This window comes from Eurytemora carolleeae, unplaced genomic scaffold (genome assembly GCF_000591075.1).
Source record: "Eurytemora carolleeae unplaced genomic scaffold, Eaff_2.0 scaffold47, whole genome shotgun sequence".
In the NCBI taxonomy this organism is placed as follows: Eukaryota; Metazoa; Arthropoda; class Copepoda; order Calanoida; family Temoridae; genus Eurytemora; species Eurytemora carolleeae.
This window is the reverse complement of record NW_019396039.1, coordinates 411,688-434,003: the sequence shown is the minus strand read 5'-3', so window position 1 is coordinate 434,003 and position 22,316 is coordinate 411,688. Positions and strand designations below refer to the sequence as shown.

The 22,316-nt window shown below is 32.2% G+C and overlaps 3 protein-coding genes across 3 annotated transcripts in view; 2 read left to right on the top strand and 1 right to left on the bottom strand.

The window, feature by feature from the left end:
* The first annotated feature begins 294 nt into the window (after window positions 1-294).
* LOC111700287 (dynein light chain roadblock-type 2) lies at window positions 295-13,911 on the top strand. Its single transcript, XM_023471162.1, has 4 exons — window positions 295-391; window positions 11,567-11,641; window positions 12,905-13,012; window positions 13,732-13,911. The coding sequence occupies exons 1-4, from the start codon at window positions 308-310 to the stop codon at window positions 13,804-13,806; spliced, it is 342 nt and encodes a 113-aa protein (XP_023326930.1). The 5' UTR covers window positions 295-307; the 3' UTR covers window positions 13,807-13,911.
* LOC111700274 (uncharacterized) lies at window positions 1,087-9,553 on the bottom strand. Its single transcript, XM_023471153.1, has 3 exons — window positions 8,718-9,553; window positions 2,848-3,319; window positions 1,087-2,783 (listed from the first exon to the last, which is right to left on the bottom strand). The coding sequence occupies exons 2-3, from the start codon at window positions 3,316-3,318 to the stop codon at window positions 1,215-1,217; spliced, it is 2,040 nt and encodes a 679-aa protein (XP_023326921.1). The 5' UTR covers window position 3,319; window positions 8,718-9,553; the 3' UTR covers window positions 1,087-1,214.
* A 2,044-nt stretch (window positions 13,912-15,955) lies between the features above and the next one.
* Window positions 15,956-22,316, top strand: part of LOC111700144 (mucin-2) — a 14,848-nt gene continuing 8,487 nt past the window's right edge. Inside the window, exons 1-2 of the mRNA XM_023470969.1 lie at window positions 15,956-16,019; window positions 19,850-20,346. Of these exons, the coding sequence (XP_023326737.1) occupies window positions 16,011-16,019; window positions 19,850-20,346 (506 nt within the window). The 5' untranslated portion in view covers window positions 15,956-16,010. The remainder of the gene's footprint in view (window positions 16,020-19,849; window positions 20,347-22,316) is intronic.

Below are 22,316 nucleotides of genomic sequence, written 5' to 3'. Positions count from 1 at the left end.
ATTAAGAAAATATTTTCTATACTTTTACACCGTTTTATATTCAAATTAGTTAAATTTAGTTTTTTGTTCGGGTCGTGAAAATTAAAAGGAGAGAGAAATTGTTAACACCTTGGACCTGCTGACATTATTGAGAAGCTTACAAGATTTACAAATAATTCGTTGGATATAATTTGTCTGATAGACAAAGTATGAATTAACAAAGTTTTTACTTAAGACTAAAGGATAGGTTGGTTTGGAAAAGTTTGAACAAGTTGTCATGAAATGTTGAGCAGAGAACTCCGCATTCAGGTTGGAACCGTCCGAGAGGATGGGAGAACCGGAGAGAGCTGGAACCGTATCTATTACAACCCAGGTGGATCAAATACTCAAAAGGATTGGAGCGAACAGCAAGGTAGGTTACAGTTCAAATGTGTGGGTTCACGAAAAAAAAGTTCTTAACTTTTCAAATCTTAAGTTATCTTCAATATTGAAAACAAGATAAGAGTACAATCGGCACAGTCAAGAAGCAGTTTAAATGTTTTGAAAAAGCTTTAAACTAAAAATTATGTTAATATAAAAATTCTAAAGCTAAGCTCGAATCAGTGAGAACTGTTTTTAAACAATTTAAAATTACTAGAAATAAAAATTCTTCCAGTAGAAATCCTGAAGATCCTAAATCCAAAATGATGTGACGGCTCAATTTTTGTCTGAGCTAATGTTTGAAAACTTATTGGTTTCATACAAGAATACAAAAAGTATCGTATAGACTAGTACAGGGGTAGTTTGCATCACATATCTATAAATATGAGAAGGCCTTTTTAGTTCTATTTTATATCCTGCAAATATATGTATTTATCAAAAGAAATATAAAAACAAGAAAGAATTTTGATATCTAACGAATTGATCCTTGATGTACAAAATTTAAATTCGATCTTAATTTTTAAGCTATCATCAATGTTTTTGTGACAGGAAATTTCCGTTGGTTGCATTTACATAATACGCATTCAAATTAGTAGATTCGGAAACCATACGCGACCTTGCGTCAAACATATTTTAATTTATTGCAGGGTTTACACACGTCAGCTTGAATTCTGCCTTCTTCAACTTTTAAACAAATTTATTTTTACTTTATATAATCTTTACAAATTATTGCACGATATGAAGCTAGAGGATTATAAGCTGTACAGTGTACACTGTACACTGTAAACTGTACACTGTACAGTGTACATAAACCACTAGTTGTGGAGAGGGTTAAAAAAGTCAATGATTGGATGGTATCCATAGTTCACAACATTGGTGTTATCAGTATCCGTCTCCAGTGGGATGGATTCAAGCTTGTGTCCAGGATCGGATATATCAGAGGGTTCTCCGGTATCGGAGAATCCATCCCCTCTCCGGTCCAGTTTATCAATGCGTCTTTTCCTGTGCACACTTTGGACTGGACTGTCTTGTGATCCTGAGTCCACCATATCTGGTCTGTTGCTCTGGTTTAAGTCCTCAAACCTACGATCCTTGTTTACATCCTCAAACCTTCGGTCTGATATTCTTTTCCTGAACGGAGGTCGGAGGTCTGGACCCAAACTCGGAGTAAATCCTCCGACAACTGGTCTTTTAATCCCAGGTCTTCCCTGGAACTGTTGATTTGGTTGATTTCTCACTGGTCGAGAAGTTTTCCCAAAGGTGCTGAAATCCTTGATATCTGATCCTATAGTTTGCATAAACTGCTCTAGCTCCTGCTGAGGATTAAAGTCTGGAATGAGATTGTCCAGAGGCCCAGGACGAGATATAGAAGGTTTGGGACGGGACTGAGAAGAGAAGGATCCAGGTCGGAACACAGCCGGAGATTTTGGTAGCTCTTGAACCTTGTTGTTAAGCGGAGGATACACGTAACTGTATCCCATAATATGACAAGAGCAACAGGTTGGAACCTTGTAAATATCCATATGTAATCCTCTTTCCTTGTTCCAGGACAAGAGTCGATGATAATTATAAACCTGACTGCACTGAGATTTATAATGATGGGATACATAACTGCAGGTTCCACCAGGTTGGAGACACTTCTCCATCCTCAGGGTTTGGGTGTAATCATTCACATTAACTATATCCTTCCAGTCACCTTGAGCAGTCTTTCCACGTTTAGGTTTAGCGTACTTGATCTCGGAGGGGCAGAGGAATCCTCCCTCCTCGGCAAAATCTCTATGATTATGCGCAGAATCTTCTCTTCTGTTCCCGTAGTAATGAGATATTGTATATGTACTCTCCTGGTTAGAGGAAACCCCGTCAATTAAATCATCAGCTGACTGCTCGATTACATCTGCAATCATATCATCACTAATCCTACGGTTAGCTCCGAGTAGGGAGATGATCTCCTGATCAGGGTAGGAGTTTACACTGAGGCAGAGAGAGTCTGTGTAGAAATCACAATCTGAACCTCGTTCTATCACAGGGTTGAGGTTGAAGGATGCACTGTACTCACTATCATCTAATCTCTGAGGAGGAGGAGAAAACTTCCTATCCGGCACTGTTTGTATTCGTCCAGGGATATTATATATTTCAGGATTGCGTCCTGGAAACTTTCCTCTTACTCCAGGACCAAATCTTCCTCGGTAGGGTCGTCTTCGTTTTCCAGGTCGTCTCTGTCGAAGCTTTGAGGCAACAGGCATATCCTCGTCATATGATCTGCTTTCTGCAAGGTCTTCATAGCTGTACATATCATAATCATCATCATCCGTATAATCAATATACTCATCACTGTCATCTTTGATAATCCTTGACTCTGCAGGATTTGTCCCATTTTCGGTTTCCTGAAATTTAAAAATATTTTTTTTTCCAATTTTTAATGTCAATAATAAAAGAAGAAAAAAAAACCTGAGGTTTGATGGATGACGAGTCTCTAAAGAGAAGGCTTGAGAGCTCCTGCTGTACATCCTCGACCTCTTTTCCGCTGGAGAACAGATCTTTTAATAAATTTGGATTTATCTGCAACAGCTGATCCGGACTTTTCTCCGCCATTTTATAATCTTTCTCCGTGGTTTTAGGTTTCTCTTCATTTTCTTTTTTAATTTCATCTTTTTTCACACTTGAAGAGGGAATCATCTTTTCACCAAATATGGAGGATTTTGCATTAAGTCCCACAATTGAAAGAAACTTTGAAAATTCAGGATCGTTGGAAAAATCGGCAAAATTAACCGACGAATATTTTCTTTCGCTCTCCATAGCGATGTTATCTTCAAAATTTTCAAATAGTTCTTCAGGTTTTGTTTCATCTTTGTCCTTGTCTCCTAAACTTACGGCGAAGAGAAGAGGAGCAAAGAATATGAGGGACGTTTTCATCTTCATCCTGGTCATTTAAAATATTCATTCTTTTCTTTTTTCTAAAACTTTCCTGTGAGTTTAGTGTACACAATGTGGTGAATTCAATGTTGAAATATCAGATTGAGAATTAAAACGTGATAAGATTAAGTGTAATTTAGTCCAGGAGAAACTGAAGAAACAGTCATGAAGCTAATCTGTTCAATTTATAAATAAATATGGAAGGTGAAGGTTGGGGATTAAGTTTCTATGGTTTGATTGTGTGAGGAGCTAAAGGATTTAATGTTTGAACCAAAACAGAGATTTGATCTTTAATATTACAAAGTATGCATGCACATGAGTTATTCGTATTTGAGCTATTCATTTTCATATATTTATATTCATTTTCATATATTCATATTCATTTTCATATATTCATATTTATTTACATATATTCATATTCATTTTCATATATTCAAATTCATTTACATATATTCATATTCATTTACATATATTTATATTAATTTTCATATATTCATATTCATTTACATATTTTCATATTTATTTTCCGTATATATAATCAACATAATAATTCATCAAATATAACAAATATCCCCAGAGCTCTGAACTTGGATGCGAAACTGTTGATATATAATCTATAAAGTGTTTAATTTGTTAAAAACAATTATTCATGTTTTTGTGATCTCTCCCCGACCTCAGAGTGTATTTAAAAAATATCCGCATCATTACTATATGAAAAGCATAGAAAACCCTTTGAAGAGGAAGCTATGATACTTTTGCAAAGGCGCCTGCACCTTGATCTGAATGTGCCAAGAATTTTAATTATTTAAATTACAGTAACGAATTATGTTAAAGTATAATAAGAAAAAGGTCTAGACTAAACAATAGACACTGAAAAACTTCATAAAAAACTATGACAACAAAAGTTGAAGTAAGAAAGTTTAAACTAAGCTAAATTAAAAAACTTTTTCCTGTTATAAATTAAAAAGCACGATTGGTAACTTTCGGGAAACATTTTACACTAAGTCTGAGTTTTGATTCTATGATTGGTAACATTTATGTAAAAACAAAACAAAAAAACCCGGTCCCTAAAATCATAGTTTAATGACCAAGCAAAAGTCCCCCCAACGTCAATAATATGAAACAAAAAAACTCTTGTTGAGTGTTATTTACTGGGGTATACTTTTTACAATCTTCAACATATCTTTCCAACCCTATGTCGTAAAACTTTGAGTATACAAACTATGAATTCTGTAGATTATGTAAGTTTGAAATATCAAAGTCTGTATCATCAGTTGGCAAAGATATAGGGATTAGAAAATTTGAGTTTGTGGCAAATTTACTTCCTTTCCTTGAAATGTTAAAGATTGTAAAAAGTAGCGCAGTGGGTAAAATTCAAGAAGGGTTTTCTTGTTTTATATTATTGACGTTGGAGGGACCTTTTCGATTCACCATTTAACTCTGATTTTAGGGACCGGGGTTTTCAATTCTAGGAAACTATTTCTTTAATCGTAAAATTGTATGTAAAATTATATATTTGGTTTTTTTAATTACAAAAAATGTAAAGGACATCGAAATCAAACGTCTTTCTGAGTGAATTTAGACTAACTTAAAAATTATGTTACGGATACAGACATGTTAATGATATAAAACAATAATATTTAGTGGAATTGGAAAAAGTCTTACTTAGAAAAAAAACGTTTTAGCATTTTAAGTTAAAAAAATAATGCAAACATATGTGTTTAATATATAAAATGCATTGAACATTGGAAAATAAAAAAAAATTAAAAACTATTTTTTTAACGCAAATGGTTAGCCTGACTCAATATAAAATTATTTCTTGTTTACAATGCAATGAATTGTTTTTTTTTATTAATGAAAGAGTTGAATAATAAGCATAATATTTTCTTGACAAATAAACTGAATAAATTTATATAACAGCTGGAGGTTTCACAACCTTCTTCTTTCAACAGTATATTATTCCGTTCAGGGTCTTTTCAAAACCAAATCTAATTCATGAATGAACAGATTAATAAATTATAATGAATGAAACGCTAAAATTGCATTTATCAAGAAACGAACAAATCAAAAAATTCATGATATATATATATTTTTATTTTATTTAAAGATCTATTCATTGATTCATTCATTTATTAATTCAACTATATATATATATATATATCTGTCTATATATAGATATTTTTAGTTGAATTAATCAATGAATGAATCAATGAACAGATCTTTAAATAAAATAAAAAATTAATGTAGGAATCAATGAACGGATCCGTAAATAAAGTTAAAACTATAATTTGATTTATTCATGGATCAAAGAATGGACTAAATGTTTAAGCAAATTGGTTAAAAAATAGACAAATGAATAGATTAAAAAATTTAACCAGTTACTAGATTAATAGGTGAATAGATAAAATGAATTATATACTTGAGAAATAACTATTTTAATAAATGCGCAAAAAGTATCCCCTTCTATCATAATAATTTTATTTATAATAAAGTTTGTGGGAAAAACAACTTATATAGGATACAAAATAAAAAACGTTATATTTAAATCCGAGTCAAATTATATATAAAATGGGTTAAATGGTTTGATATAATTGTAAAAACGTGTATCCGGTGTAGCACAGATTAATTATTAGCGTATGACGGGCCATCATTGCATTTAACCCCTGGGTTAAATTAGATTTAACCCTAGGTATAGGTTAGAAGTAACCCAGAGTAAGGTTAGATTTAAGCCTTGGTATAGGTTAGGTTAGGTTAGATTTAACCCCTGGGTTAAATTAGATTAAACACTTGGTATAGGTTAGATTTAAACCCTGGGTATAGGTTAGAAGTAACCTAGGTATAGGTTAGAAGTAACCCAGAGTAAGGTTAGATTTAAGCCTGGGTATAGGTTAGAAGTAACCCAGATTAAGGTTAGATTTAACCCTGGGTATAGGTTAGATTTAATCCAGTGTAAGGTTAGAAGTAACCCAGAGTCCAAAACTAGAGAACGAAAAGTTACGACTTAAATGTTAAGTTTCAGCTTAAATGCTACTTCTGACTTAATTTAAACCTGAATTTTAAGCTACAGCTTAAATATTTAACTCGTCGATTTCGGCGAGTTAGATTTTAAACCTGAAAATACCTGCATTCAATTTTGCGATATTTCAATTCATGAAAATGATTTAATATGTCGATTTAAGTTTATAAATGTTTTCCCGTCATCTGGAATAAATAAATACATCTTACTTATCTAATACGAAATACATTTGTTGTTATTTTCCGCTGCAGTTTTGTGAAGAAATTGAATTTAGAAAGGTCAATATTTAAGTTGCAACTCATTATTTTTCTGAACTTTTAAGCTTTACCTTTATTATTTAGTTTTAGACTCTGGGTGAGATAAATGGTAAGTTAAAACCCTGGTACGTTAAACTAATGTAAATGTTCAGTAAAATAGAAATATAATATGTTTTTAATCATAACACCTTTTATTGATAAGAAGCGCAAACACTTGACCTTCTCCTTATGTCTTGTTGCAGTGCTGGGTTAGGTTGGATTTAATCCTGCGTAACTAGGATCAATTATCCCCGCATGTTCAGGGTTAAATTTAACCCTGAATATGCGGGGAGGGTTAAATTTAACCCTGAATAGCAGGGGTTCCAATTAATCTTATATATGAAAAAAGAATTTATCTAAATTGCATGTTTAAACTTTTGAATAAACAGCAAGAGCTATATTTTACCGTGTACTTGGGTATTAAAAGTTAATCCTATAAACTTGGATACTTGGGCGTATTCATGAATTTTACAATGGAGGGTTAAACGGACATTTTCATCGATAAGGTTTTTCATTTGGACATTTTATAGACATTTTATAGACATTATATAGAAGTTTTATAGAAATTTTATAGACATTTTATAGAAATTTTATAGACATTTTATAGACATTTTATAGACATTTTATAGACATTTTATAGACATTTTATATGCTTGTATCTGCTTGTATCTCCAGGGTGAATCTGATGCATAAAATCCAAGGGTTAAATGTCCATGTGTAATCATATATTATGTAAAATTACAGCTGTTGTTGATTGTATGACGCCATAGGCAAATAAACAAATATTCTAGTAGGTCGGAACCTAGTTGGAACCTACAGGGTGTCTGCAATAAACATGGGAATTGGGAGATGACTTGAAGGTCGTCTTTGATTTCTGATATTTTAAGCATGGCAAAGAAAGTAAAAAAAAAACGAGGCTGTACGTCTGAAGATTTTTCCATAAAGTGTTTTTCCTTTCTTGTATCTTAAAATTGACGAAAATGTTAGATATTAAGACAATTTTGATTGATTAAATAAATTGAAATTTGTACAAATTTTGAAGATACAAAAATGGTATGCCACATTTTGAGAATCTCATGACCAGGCGTTTTCGATATTAGATATTTAAACTGGAATTCTGCAATAATTGTGTTCTTGAAAAAATGCCGCATGGGTTAAAGAAGATATAAAAGTCGTCACTAAATTTCCATGTTTATTGGGACACCCTGTAGTTGAATTTGAAACCTATGATTATTCTGTTTACATAATCCTATAATTTCCAACTAATTCATACAAGGTTACAATCTGCTCTTTGCAATACGTTGTTAAGAAATGAGTTTATTTTCATAAATGACAAGAATTTATCACAATTTTATCATGGTGTTTAAACCCTCCAAAAAAAACGTTAGAATTATATATCTTAACTTAATTTGCATCACAAACTTATTATGCGTGGATGGGGACTAGGGAAGAAGGGGGGGGGAATAAAACTGCATATTTTCAGATATTTGACATATTATTAAAGGGACTGTAAGCGTAATTTCAAGTTACCCTCCATGCAAAGATGGGAATGAACAATTCACAACAGTACCGTCAAACGCTTTGCCTGGAGTGTGAATTGAATATTCATGTTTATGAGTTTGAAAACTGATTCTGTACAATTGTGGTTTCTCAACAAAAGTGACTTACGAACTTCTACTGCTGAAGAAAACATAAGAATTTTCCGAATTAAACGCTTTGAATTCTTGAAAAACGACAATATCTTCCACATTATTGATAAGATATAGGTTTCAAGGGTACCATTGTGAATCAGACATTGTCATCTATATGAACACTCTATAAAAATTATATAATCCTCTAACAGTTCCTATAATTATTGATATGAAAATTGTATTCCGTCGTTTTGTTTAAAACTTAAAATTAGGTTGGACTGAAGAGGGGAGTTAAATGGTTGTATTTGATAATTTTTTTTTGTTTTACATGTTTGGTGTTGAAAATCAAAAATGTCTTGTTGGTGTATCAAAAGTAAAGAGATCCATGAATTTATTTGAAACCGGAGATAAATAGAGCCTCTTATAATACTCTAGTAATTAATGAGAAGAAAATGAATATTCCTTGATATTGTTTGTGTTCTTGTTCCTAGTATTTTGTCGCCAATTCAAACTATGTTTTCCCGCATTATTTGACTGAACTTGGGTACTATATGCGTGCTATAATGTCCTAACAAGCATAAAAGTGCTTTTGGGTACAACAATATGTTGATGGATTCGATTCACCGTCTGATTCACCGTATAATCACCAACTGGTTTGTGGACGAAGGAAGGAACGGAGCGTATCCTAGTATTATCTACCGAATGGTCTGGGATTTCTCTCCGCACAGAAGAATTCGTGAACCACCACCTAACTGTCCGTATGTTGAACTAGACCCGGAGTAACAAAAACTTTCCATTCTTGAACTTAAACTAAGGATACTTTAAATCCTTCCAGTTTACTAACCAAACCAAATTAATCAATCTATGCCCACAATCATCTGGGTGGTTTCGGGTTCGGAATAAAACGATATTTGCGAATATCAATCATGAACTGGATATCTTGAATTTATCAATTTACTTTCACGTAATATCTCCTGGACGCAGAATCTTTATCTAACTGAAGATCTGAACATTAAACCTTATCAGCCCTGTTCCGGTTCATAGAAGGAATTAACGGCTGGATGTTCTCTACATTCTAAAATCTTTGGTTTAAACATTTTTTTTCTTATTTTTTTACGTAGAGAGAAGATTTTTTATTATTAAAGTTTTTCTTAATAATGATGAAAAAAATAATAATCCTTAGCACTTCGGTTTCTTTTTGTACTTTCCCTCCATAAGTTAAAAATGTCATCTTGTAAAAGATAATGAAGGAATACCAGACACACTAATCTGAATTAGAGAAACAAAATGTAAAACATTCTTATGATAAAAATGTTCTATTAGGATTAATAAATTCGAAAAAAGAAATCATATTTTGAATCAAAATATAATACCACGCTTAGAATCTAAGATACTAAAATATGTTAAAGATTTTAAAAAAATGTTAATGATCATATGTGTATGAAACCATGTTTTTTATTACGAAACCATGTTTATTATCCTGAAACCATGTTTATTATCCTGAAACCATGTTTATTATCCTGAAACCATGTTTATTATATCATGAAACCATGTTTATTATCATGAAACCATGTTTATTATCATGAAACTATGTTTATTATCATGAAACTATGTTTATTATCCTGAAATCATGTTTATTATCATGAAACCATGTTTATTATCATGAAACCATGTGTATTATCATGAAACCATGTTTATTATCATGTAACCATGTTTATTATCCTAAAACTATGTTTATTATCCTGAAACCATGTTTATTATCATGAAACCATGTTTATTATCATGAAAACATGTTTATTAACATGAAACCATGTTTATTATCCTAAACCATGTTTATTATCATGAAACCATGTTTATTATCATGTAACCATGTTTATTATAATGAAAACATGTTTATTAACATGAAACCATGTTTATTATCCTAAACCATCTTTATTATCATGAAACCGTGGTTTTTATCGTGAACGTTTGAATTCAATAATTCACGTTTGAGATCTTGAAAATAGAATTAAGAATATTTCTTGATAATGTTACTTCTCACCTACAGCATTTCCGTCCAACAGTACTTCCGTCCTACGATACTTCGGACCTATGCAACATCGGACCTACGACAGCTTTAGGTCTGATGTACATTCTATTTTGTAAATCCGACCGACGCGATGCAGGAACTGCAGATATTTTCATTATGTAGTTGACATTGCTACCAGAAGGATCATTGTTCCGGTTGCAATTATAAGTAGGTCAGATGCACACTTTTTGTAGATCAGATGCAGATTTTGTAGGTCGGATGCACAACTTTAGTAGGTCGGATGCACAACTTTAGTAGGTCTGATGAAACTTTTGTAGGTAGGATGCACAAATTTAGTAGATCGGATGCACAACTTTTGTACGTCGGATGCACAGATTTTGTAGGTCGAATGACTAACAGCAGTAGAATTGCTGCTGAAAAAACAAGTGCGGGCAGGTCCGAATTATCGTAGAACGGATGTAACGTTGGACGGATGTAATACAATCTATTTTTTCCAAATCATCAACCATTTCTCAGATAGCAGACGACATTTTAAAACTTAGTTTAATCATGAATTTACTAATCTTAAAATATACATTGGCTGCGCGCCAAAGTTTGAAACCTTAAGGACGACCTTGAACTATTTTATACAACAATTTAAAGAATTAATCTGTGAACTGCAATATGTTCTCGTTATTAAAATTTATAATGATTGAACAAAGTGTTTAATAAGAACATATATAGAGGGTTACCAACAAAGGATGTAATCAATTCTAGATATGCAGATTGGAATTTATTCAATCTTATTTTTTACATTCATGGTTTCCCCGTAAATCTAAACTACTTCATTTATTTAACAAATCATAAATAGAATCACTAGAATGCTTTTTATTATTTCAATGGTACCATGTAAGTCTCATTCTTTCCAGTCCCCCTGCATTTAACGTGGTAAAGTATAAAAAAAACATTATAATAAAGACTATAAACACAAACACAAACGTATTCGAAGTCTCAATTCTATAAGGGCGACCCTGTTTAAAATTTCTTTATCGTTATGCATATAGTGCCCGGGTACCAGAAACTATAAAATTATTGTCGTCTTCGTTCTTTCTGACGAAATTTCGTTACTGATTTTAAAATTTGCAAATATTAGATCTGGTACATTTCTGAAGATATTCAGGGAACATTTTTAGAAATAAATCAGTTACAAATTACAAAACCCTGTGCAAAATATCACAATTAAGAAAAAATCTATTATTCTACTGTTTTCTGATCACCACTGTACTATTTTATTTTTCTCCAGGTGGAGGGCGTGGTGGTAATCAACAATGAAGGAATCCCTATAAAATCTACACTAGACAGTACATCTACTGTTCAGGTAGGTATACACTAGACAGTACATCTACTGTTCAGGTAGCTAGACACTAGAACTGCTCAGGTAGCTTGACACTAGACAGTACATCTACTGTTCAGGTAGCTAGACACTAGACAGTACATCTACTGTTCAGGTAGCTAAAAACTAGACAGTACAGCTACTGTTCAGGTAGCTAGACACTAGATAGTACATCTACTGTTCAGGTAGCTATACACTAGACAGTACATCTACTTTTCAAGTAGCTAGACACTAGACAGTACATCTACTGTTCAGGTAGCTAGACACTAGACAGTACATCTACTGTTCAGGTAGCTAGACAATAGACAGTACATCTACTGTTCAGGTAGCTAGACAATAGACAGTACATCTACTGTTCAGGTAGCTAGACAATAGACAGTACATCTACTGTTCAGGTAGCTAGACACTAGACAGTACATCTACTGCTCAGGTAGCTTGACACTAGACAGTACATCTACTGTTCAGGTAGCTAGACACTAGACAGTACATCTATTGTTCAGGTAGGTATACACTAGACAGAACATCTACTGTTCAGGTAGCTATAAAACACTAGACAGTACATCTACTGTTCAGGTACAGCTAGACACTAGACAGTTCATCATTGTTCAGGTAACTAGACACTAAACAGTGCTTCAACTGTTCAGGTAACTAGACAGTGAAATCCAACCAAGAAATATAGTACTAGGCTTTTAGGGCGCTTTGTGCACATCTTCTATTTCAATTGAACATTTTCTCTTTGTATACATTGTAAAACAAACACAAAAAAAGTTCGCGGATTTTATAAAAAATTTCGTGGATTTTTTAAATTTAATGAAAATCGAATTTTGTTAGAGGCTAATTTTTGAAATTTTGATCATTCACAAAACTTCCCTGGGTCATATAAGGTCCCGCACAAAATTTGTGCCTGATCGGTTCTACCGTTTTGACGTTTCTTGGATGCAAACAAACAGACAGACAAGCATAGTATATATATAGATTTGGCGGAGATATCCTAGCTTAAGATTAAATATATAGTATTGGTGGAGATGTCCTAGCTACAGATTAAATTATAATATTCGGCGGAGATATCCCAGCTAAAGATTGAATATATATTATTCGGCGGAGATATCCTAGCTAAAGATTAATATATAGTATTTGGCGGAGATATCCCAGCTAAAAATTAAATTGTAATATTCAGCGGAGATATCCAAGCTAAAGATTAAATTATAATATTCGTCGGAGATATCCCAGCTAAAGATTAATATATAGTATTCGGCGGAGATATCCCAGCTGGCGGAGAGAGCGAAGTGCTTGGTTCGTGATCTAGATCCAACCAATCATCTGACCTTTGTCAGGATTGCATCAAAGAAGCATGAGGTTGGAAATTAATAAATACATAATAAAAGAACTCAACCGAAAACTTTTAAATAAAAAGGATAAAGTTAAACTGGTGCCCTACTCGCGTGGGCATATCAAAAGGTTGACTAATAAACCATGGGCTAACTTCATTAGAAAAAAAAAGGTTCAACTCGTTCCGCTCACCTACAAGTGTCCAGTTCTGATGTAATTGAAAATAATAATATTTTGTTCCAGTTTCTAGTTGCTTCTGATACAGAGCTGAAAACTTTATCCTTAATCCCGGTTACTTAATCTGAGTATCCGATGGACGCACTTTTTATTTTCTTCTTAAACTGTTCTTTCTTGGATATAGTAGAGAAAAATCAAAAACCGGTTTTTCTAAATGAGAGAGTTCTTCCCATTTCTGTATATAATCTTAATGGCACGCAAAATTTTAGATTTATCGGCTTCGTATACGCGACTCTGATTGGTTGAATTTTATACACTTTTCAGGATACAAGTACAAGATTAGATTAGTCTCGATATTATGAAAAAGAGAGAATCACGCATTAATCTCGATATCCACAAGTCTAAAGTTTTCAGCTCAGATTATATTATGATTGTTCCAGGTTCTAGTTGCTCCTGATACAGATTATATTATGATTGTTCCAGGTTCTAGTTGTTCCTGATACAAATTATATTAAGATTGTTCCAGGTTCTAGTTGCTCCTGATACAGATTATATTATGATTGTTCCAGGTTCTAGTTGCTCCTGATACAGATTATATTATGATTGTTCTACAAAAGACGAAGAAGTCCAGTTCTGATGAATAAACCATGATACAATATATTTCATTCAATTCAAATAAACGATTTCTGATTTTTAATAAAATTTATCGAAATATTTACCAAACATTATTAATAAACCACATTATTTGTGATAAGTTTATTCTGAAAAGCACAAAGGTTTAGAGCTGTTTTATTTGTGTTATTTAATTAAAAATATTTTACAATTAATCCTTTCATCATTTCTGTGGACTTCAATGTGACAATGGAATTGAGTCTTTGCCACAAACGCAAACTTCTAATCCCAATAACTATGCAATCTGATGATGAAAACCTATGATATTTAAAACTTAGACTGTTTGATCTTACAGAATTCATAGTTTGAAATATGTTAAGTCTATGACATTGGGTTTCAAAGATATAGGAATTAGACAATCAGAGTTTGTGGCAAAGACTCAATTCCTTTAACAATATTCTTGCAAGAAACAAAAAAAAACTTTTTTACACTATTCCAAATAATATTTAAGCTGTCATCTTAAGCTTCATCTATAGAATCCTTTTTCCTAAAAACATCATGTTAAAGGTATATTTCCCAATCCAAAGATTCTTCTGTCTCGGAAAAGATCTAGCTGCGCTCTATTTAATTATTAGGTTTGGGGTCAACATGCACCAAAGAAAACAAATTAAATTGAGTTGAAAGTAATTATTATTAAAAAATGAACGACCAGCCTTGTGGCTATTTGAATAGACGCATATTTACACATTTAAATACAGAGATGAAAAATTCAACAGATGTGTGATTGATTGTATTAATGTTTACTTCTTCTTATCAATTATATCCCAGACATGATATTAATTATGTATAAACCTGGTTCTGTTTTAACCTAACCATATTCTAAGAGTACATACAGTAAATTCTATTATTTGAATGAACTGATTATTCTAAATCTATTTTCTAATCCTAATATCCTTTAAACCTGATGGTGTAAACCTTTATAATTCAAAGTTTAACTATTTGATCTAATAGAATTCATAGCTTTTAATATCAGAGGTCTACGACAAAATGTTGATTTAAGAAATAGTAAATTATTGGAAAAACTATGACAATCGTTTCAAATAATAATATTTTAACTTTTTCCTTACTTTCTTTCTTAAAATATGTCGCTAAAAAGTTAAGTTCTGATGATACCTGCAGCTAATTCCGAACAATTATTTGTTTTCAGTTTGCAATACAAATATTGTCTACTACGTGGTTTACACTGTAATAATGTAACAATCCATTTTCATGGGTAATTTTTATTTGATGTGTGTTCTGGTGGAAACCAACTTATTTTATTCGGTTCCTGGTGGAAACCAACTTATTTTATTCGTTTCCCGGTGGAAACCAACTAATTTTATTCGGTTCCTGATGGAAACCAACTTATTTTATTCGGTTCCTGGTGGAAACCAACTTATTTTATTCGTTTCCTGGTGGAAACCAATTTATTTTATTCGTTTCTTGGTGGAAACCAACTTATTTTATTCGTTTCCTGGTGGAAACCAACTAATTTTATTTGTTTCCTGGTTGAAACAAATTTTGTTTTTATGTTTCCTGGTAGAAAAAACCTTTTTTTTGGAAACCAACTTATTTTATTCGTTTCCTGTTGGAAACCAACTTATTTTATTTGTTTCCTGGTGGAAACAAACTTTATTTTATTTGTTTCCTGGTGAAACAAACTTTGTTTTTATGTTTCCTGGTAGAAACAACCTTATTTTGGAAACCAACTTATTTTATTTGTTTCCCGGTGGAAACCAACTTATTTTATTCGTTTCCTGTTGGAAACCAACTTTTTTATTTGTTTCCTGTTGGAAGTCAGAGAGAAATGACTACAATTTTTTTCTCGATTTCCTATTGGAAATTTTGGAATTATCATTACAAAAAGATAAATTCTGATAGCAGAATCTGAGATGCTCTAATTGCGTGTAAAATTTCATGCATTGTATTCCTTGAACTTAAACTTATTTTTTACTTATAGATTGTAAATGCAATATTATTGACACAAATTATTAAAAGGTTTATATTGAAAACATTTTCGGTGCCGATTGGCGCAAACAAGAAGTGTATGATGACGGAATCTTCTTTATTTTTATCTTCCTTTGAGAAGGAATACGCGCAGTATCCAGAGTAAATTGAACCGAGATATAAACTGCAGACGCGTCTCCGGAGTAAGGTGTGGGAAACTTATCCTCAGTTCCTCTCAGCACCCGGAGACATGAGCTGGGTAAATACAAACCTTTAATGTTTGTGACAGATAGAAGTGACATATATTCATTAATTTTTTGTATTGCTGGAGTTAAATTCTCTCTTCCATCCATCCTCCATTTATATTAGTGCCATCAACCTTCATCCTGCATTCATATTCCATTCTTCAACCTTTATCCTCCTTTCATATCCATGTTTTCCCCCTTCAAAATCCATTCATATACTTTCCTTCAACCTTCATCCTCCATTTATATCCCTTCCTTCAACATTTATCCTCAATTCATATTCCATTCTTCAACTTTTATCCTCCATTCATATTCCATTCTTCAACCTTTATCCTCCATTAATATCCCTCCCTTCAACCTTCATCCTCCATCCGTATTTTTCCCTTCAGAGAACGTTCATCCTCCACAATCTTTTCTCTGGCCAAAAATATCAATCAAAAACAAACTTATTGAGAGTACAATTTTGAAATAGAATAATCATCTCAGATTCTCGTGGAGCCTCTTAAAAATCCAAAACCTTTAATGTTTAAAAACGGAATCCTTTACAAAGATATCCAAGATTACTTCTCCAATACACCTGTATTAATATCCTTTACAAAGATATCCAAGATTACTTCTCCAATACCTCCTGTACACCTGTATACTAAATTCTAAAATTTCCCTTGTCTAGAGATGACAAACAAAAAGTATGATTGGCAATTAAGAAACATGGTTCAGGATAGAATGATCCATAAAGAAGTTTAAAAATCGGAATATAGGGAGGTAAAGGGAAGAAGGGGGGGGGCGAATCGTTAAATTTGTGCGGAAAATCGTTTGAAAAAGGATTAAAGTGACTGTAAGCGTAATTTCCAGTGACCCTCCATCACTAAGATTTAGACAACTCTGAAAGTTAGTCATCACTTTTTAGAAAGCCTTGACTTTCAAATGTCGCCACGCCTTGGACTTTGGTTATACCGTACAAACTTGCCCATACTTTTTTTGTAGTCCTAGGCATATAGAAGTTAAAAATGCAATGCGCTTGTTTCTTGTTAAGTTTAAAAGGAGTAATTGGTAACATACTGTTTTTTGTGTGAGAGAGTGCACATCTAGGTCTGAAGTGCAATGTAAAGATGGCAACGCCTGATTCACAACAGTAACCTTGAAACCATTATCTGATTAATTATGTGGAAGATATTGTCGTTTTTCTAGGTTTAAACATTTTTAATTCTGACAATTCTTACGTGTTCTCCTGCAGCAGAAATGTGCGAGTAACTTTTGTGTAGAAACCAGAATTGAAACTAATCAGTTTTTTATTCTTGATCAGACGTAGCCTTTAAAGGGTACCGTTGCGAATCACTTGAAATCACGCTTCAGTCCCTTTAAGTGAAGATGTTCAATATGGGTAGAGTTAGTGAGGGAGAAAGAAAGACAGGATGGGGGGGGAGAGAGAAGGGAAAAGGTACAGGGGGGGGTGGAAGGAGAGGAAGTGGAGGTGGAAGGAGAGGAAGTGGAGGAGTTGAATAGATATGTTAAATAAATCCCAACTGTTAACACTAACGTTAAATTGTGGGATGTTAGTGATTATAATTAACTGTGTGGGATCTATCGTGCTAGCCTGGGAAACTATACTTCCTGTCCAGCGTCAACACTATTTATTTATCTCATTTTTTAAGCATTTTTATTTCCTCGGTCAGTATTTTATCCTAAAAGGGATGAATTGAGTATTTTTTAAATTTTTTATCATAAGTTAGATTCTTTAATATTTCTTCGGACTTCAATGATAATTTTATTTAAAACCTTCTTGATAAAATAAAAATTACGCGGATTTTTAGAAGAAAAAAATATGAAACTAAACCTCTGTTGTCTAAATAATTCCCTATTGGTCAAAACTGTGAAAAAAAGATATGTTATTAATGCTAAGAAGTACCTTCGCTTTGCCGTAAAATACAATTTTCACTATTTTCCCTATAAAAGGGAGACCTCCTTAAAATTCCCCTGGTCCTATCGGGTTCCCCAATCAAAATTTGAGGCAACTCAGTCAAAGGGTTTAGGTTTTATTTTATTATTTTGAATAAATAGGTTTTATTTTATTATTTTGAATAAATAGGTTTTATTTTATTATTTTGAATAAATTGGTTTTATTTTATTATTTTTAACAAAAAGGTTTTATTTTATTATTTTGAATAAATAGGTTTTATTTTATTATTTTGAATAAAAGGTTTTATTTTTCTGCCCCTATTTTTTAACTGAAAACGTTTTAACCCTATTTACCAGTTTTATAAAATCATGAAATCATAAAATATATGATAAAGTTTTAGTTTTTTATTTATTTTTGAATTTGACCTTTGCTACATTAAATCGGATTACAAGGTTTTATAATATTAAAGTATACTTTGAATGTTATTGCTAATTTTGATTATTTTATAATATCAAAAAAATTTCTTTTAATTTTCAACCATGTGAACACCAATCTTTAATAAAAAATTAATAAAAATCCAAAAAATGTATGTTTCCAATGATATTCGGTTTGAAAAGTGAATTTTTAAAAACTTTTCAGCTAAAGAGCTCACTCCTCCTTCATAATAAAGGAGTTGAGTCTTTGCCACAAATTCAAATTTCATAACCCCTATACCTGTGCAACCTGATGGTGTAAACTCTTGATATTTTAAATTTAGATTATTTGATCTGACAGAATTATTAGTTTGAAATATCTGAGGTCTACGACACTGGGTTGCAAAGATATAGGAATTTAAAAATCAAAGCTTGTTGCAAAGAATCATTTTCTTTAAAGTGTAATTAAAAAGCAAAAAGGTTTACCAGGAGTTTTAAAGCCAACTTTTTAAGGATTTCTACACGGCACAGTTAGTGAAATAACTTGTTTTTGAAGGATTTTTAAAATGTTAAAATGTTCCACAAAAATCTGAGAAGTTTAACAAATTTTTAAAATTGTTTATTTTAGCTTTTCTTTCCCAATGCCAAATTTTGACCATGAGAGAAAGAATGTGCAAAAAAAAACTTTGCTCTTTTAGCATTTAGAAATGTTGCAGAATTCAATAAAAACAAACCTAACAGAATACAGTTTAGAAATGTTAGAAGTTTTTTTATTAAAAAAAACACTGAAGCATAATTCCTTTGGTTATTTTTATTAGAATATTTAAAATTAAATCTTTACAGTCGTTTTCCTATTCCACAGTGAGAACTGAAGAAAAGACAAGTTTAATCATATAAGAATTAAATGTTAAAATGTCCTTTAAGTACACAATACACACAGTATTCTAGTGAGAACTGAAGAAAAGACAAGTTAAATTATATAAGAATTAAATGTTAAGACCGGTGTCCTTTAAGTACACAATACACACAGTATTCTAGTGAGAACTGAAGAAAAGACAAGTTAAATTATACAACAATTAAATGTTAAGACCAGTCCTTTAAGTACACAATACACACAGTATTGGTTCAATATGGGATATTTTGAAGTAATTCATTAAGATCAATCTGTTTTAAACCTGGTGACAGATGTATTAAATATCAATATTTAAACCAAGATAATGAGAAGATGGTTCGTAATTTATCCTCCTGATTATAGTGTCCAGGCGGACATGTGTTTGATTAATGATATCGGAGAGTGTAGGATATTTAAACTACGGTTCACCGCAGTCCAAACCTGAGCAACCAACCTCTTCCGGACTCCGTGAACTAGACTTTTCATATACCCTGGGAGTAAGATATGAAGGAGCCAGATGTACCGGTTGCAATCGAATCTTCAATCTTAGACAAACATTTGTGGTTTTCACAAAGCTCATCAAAGTATATTTGACCAAGGGAATCAAGATTTATGATTAAATTAATTCTTGTTTATGTTTAGTTTCAGCTCCTGGTGGTTCCGCTACTGCTGAATCCAACCCTAGGACGTGTATACTCTCCTTCTCATCTACCCGTCCTAATTCCACCATTAACTCAGGATCAAACATCAACAAAACCAGGACTTCCGGAGCACAAGGATGAATCAAACCCCGAGGAAAATTCTTTTCTCCCCGTCCTTACTCTGGCAATACCTGGAGAAAAGAACAAAACAACAATTCCTTCTGACGAAGACCAAAAATCGTTCCTTCCTGTAAAGAGTCATAAACCGTTCCTACCAACACTAAACCATGTCCCGTTCCATGAAAAGGTTGACAATTCTAAAATACACCTAGAGCTTAACAACCCAGCGTTCCTTCCAATTCAAAACCATTCCTCCTATCTGGAGACGAAAGCTGAAAGCTTTCTTAATTCCAGTGAATCTGTCGGAGATGATCTTGCTAAAGTATCCGTCCGTTCTCTTCCTATGCTTCCTTCTACCCGGAGTATTATTCATCCAAGGTAGAGACCCAAACCTTCACAAGTAATAATAAAAACTACAGTTGAATTAAACCCTTGTCACAAACTTTAATTTTCGAGGCCTTATATCTTTGCAACTTGGTGTTCTAGATCTCTTATATATAAAAATATGAATTCTGTTAGATTAAATACTTGTAATTTGGAATATCAAAGGTTTACATTATCAAATTGAACAGATTTAGGGGTTAGGCTGGTAAAGCGAAAAGCCAGAGTATAGTAGATAAGATAAGATAAGATAACGTTTATTGCTAAAATAAATGTATCTGTATACAGATAGAGTTTAATTTTCAGTAGTATACATGTTTTCTAATTGTATATGTTATATTTTTGTTAAATACTAACTCTACAATAAAAAAAAATTAGAAGAAGATAAATTTTAAGCTCCTTTAATCTTATACTCAAATACATGGTTTATTTCAACTGTAAACATTTTATTCAAATAGTTTTAGGTGTTCATTTTAGTCCTTTTTTTGGCAACCTTGTAAATATAATTCCTTGTAAATTTAAACTGAATTTACCTTTAAACAATATCTACGGGGCAAATTACTCACTCAGACGGTTTAATTTTTAAACTGTGTAACCAATAAATATGAAATCTTAGACAAGGGAATTCAGATTTGGCCACAAAATTCAAACTTTCTCAACCCTATATCTTTGCAACTTGATGATGTTGCAAAGATATAGAGATTAGAAAATCAAAGTTTGTGTAAATGACTCAATTCCCTGATATTTTTGGAAAAGAAAATTAATTTAAACAAAATATTGTCCTGATATTTAAGAGATGGGAGGATACACAGTTTCCTGTCGTTATACCTGTGGGTTAAAATAAGATTTTTCTTTACATTGATAAATACAGGGTTTTTTTTTACATTGATAAATTCAGGGTAGATAAGATAAGATAAAGTTTATTGCTGAAATAAATGTATCTGTATACAGATAGAGTTTACAATCACAAAATTGATGATTATATTAACAGTACAAGTATAAAGCAATTAGGTGGAAAATAGCTCTTGGCTGTTTTGATTATTTTTTCCACCTAATGTTAATAATAATAACAAAATATTTCAATTAAATAGATTTAAGAAGAACGATTAGAGATCAGGGTGCGAATTCATCATATGCAAAATAGTTTATACATTGATATATAAGGGTTTCTTTACATTGATAAATACAGGGTTTCTTTACATTGATATATACAGGGTTTCTTTACATTGATATATACAGGGTTCTTTACATTGATAAATACAGGGTTTCTTTACATTGATATATACAGGGTTTCTTTACATTGATATATACAGGGTTCTTTACTACATTGATAAATACAGGGTTTCTTTACATTGATATATACAGGGTTTCTTTACATTGATATATACAGGGTTCTTTACATTGATATATACAGGGTTCTTTACATTGATAAATACTTCTTTACATTGATAAATACAGGGTTTCTTTACATTGATAAATACAGGCTTGCCAACAAAGGACGATATTTCAAGGATGACTGTGCGGATTTTTCTCACATTGGTTGTCCTTATCTATAACAAACAACTTGTTGCTTTCTTTGCCAAATCATTTAGCACCCTATAAGAGACTCTACTTAAGACTACACAGACCAACTAAAGCCTTAGGATCGTTAGAATTATTAGTTTAAGGTCATTGAAGTCTTATCCTTTGTGGATAACCCTAAACATAATTAGTTTTTTTGTTAACTTTTTCAATTTTTCTCTTCAGTTTGAAAAGATTTAAAAAATAATACGAAAATTGACGAAAAAATAAATCCGAGAAGTTTAAACTGAAACAAGTAGATATCAAAACTTATATAGGCATTCGTGAAGGAGGGGGGGGGGTTACATTTTTTAATTCAAGGGGGGCTCAGTCATTGTTTGGGTCAGAATACCCATCTGAAAATCATAGTTTTTGCTTCTCCAAGGGGGGTTTTAGCCCAATAGCCC

Excerpts from the sequence above, each read along its gene's own strand:
- LOC111700274 (XM_023471153.1), bottom strand. The coding sequence starts at position 3,318 with ATGAAGATGAAAACGTCCCTCATATTCTTTGCTCCTCTTCTCTTCGCC. Across the intron at positions 2,784-2,847 it reads CGTCATCCATCAAACCTCAG|GAAACCGAAAATGGGACAAA; the intron begins GTTTTTTTTTCT and ends TTTAAATTTCAG.
- LOC111700287 (XM_023471162.1), top strand. The coding sequence starts at position 308 with ATGGGAGAACCGGAGAGAGCTGGAACCGTATCTATTACAACCCAGGTG. Across the intron at positions 392-11,566 it reads GGATTGGAGCGAACAGCAAG|GTGGAGGGCGTGGTGGTAAT; the intron begins GTAGGTTACAGT and ends ATTTTTCTCCAG. Across the intron at positions 13,013-13,731 it reads TTGCATCAAAGAAGCATGAG|GTTCTAGTTGCTCCTGATAC; the intron begins GTTGGAAATTAA and ends TGATTGTTCCAG.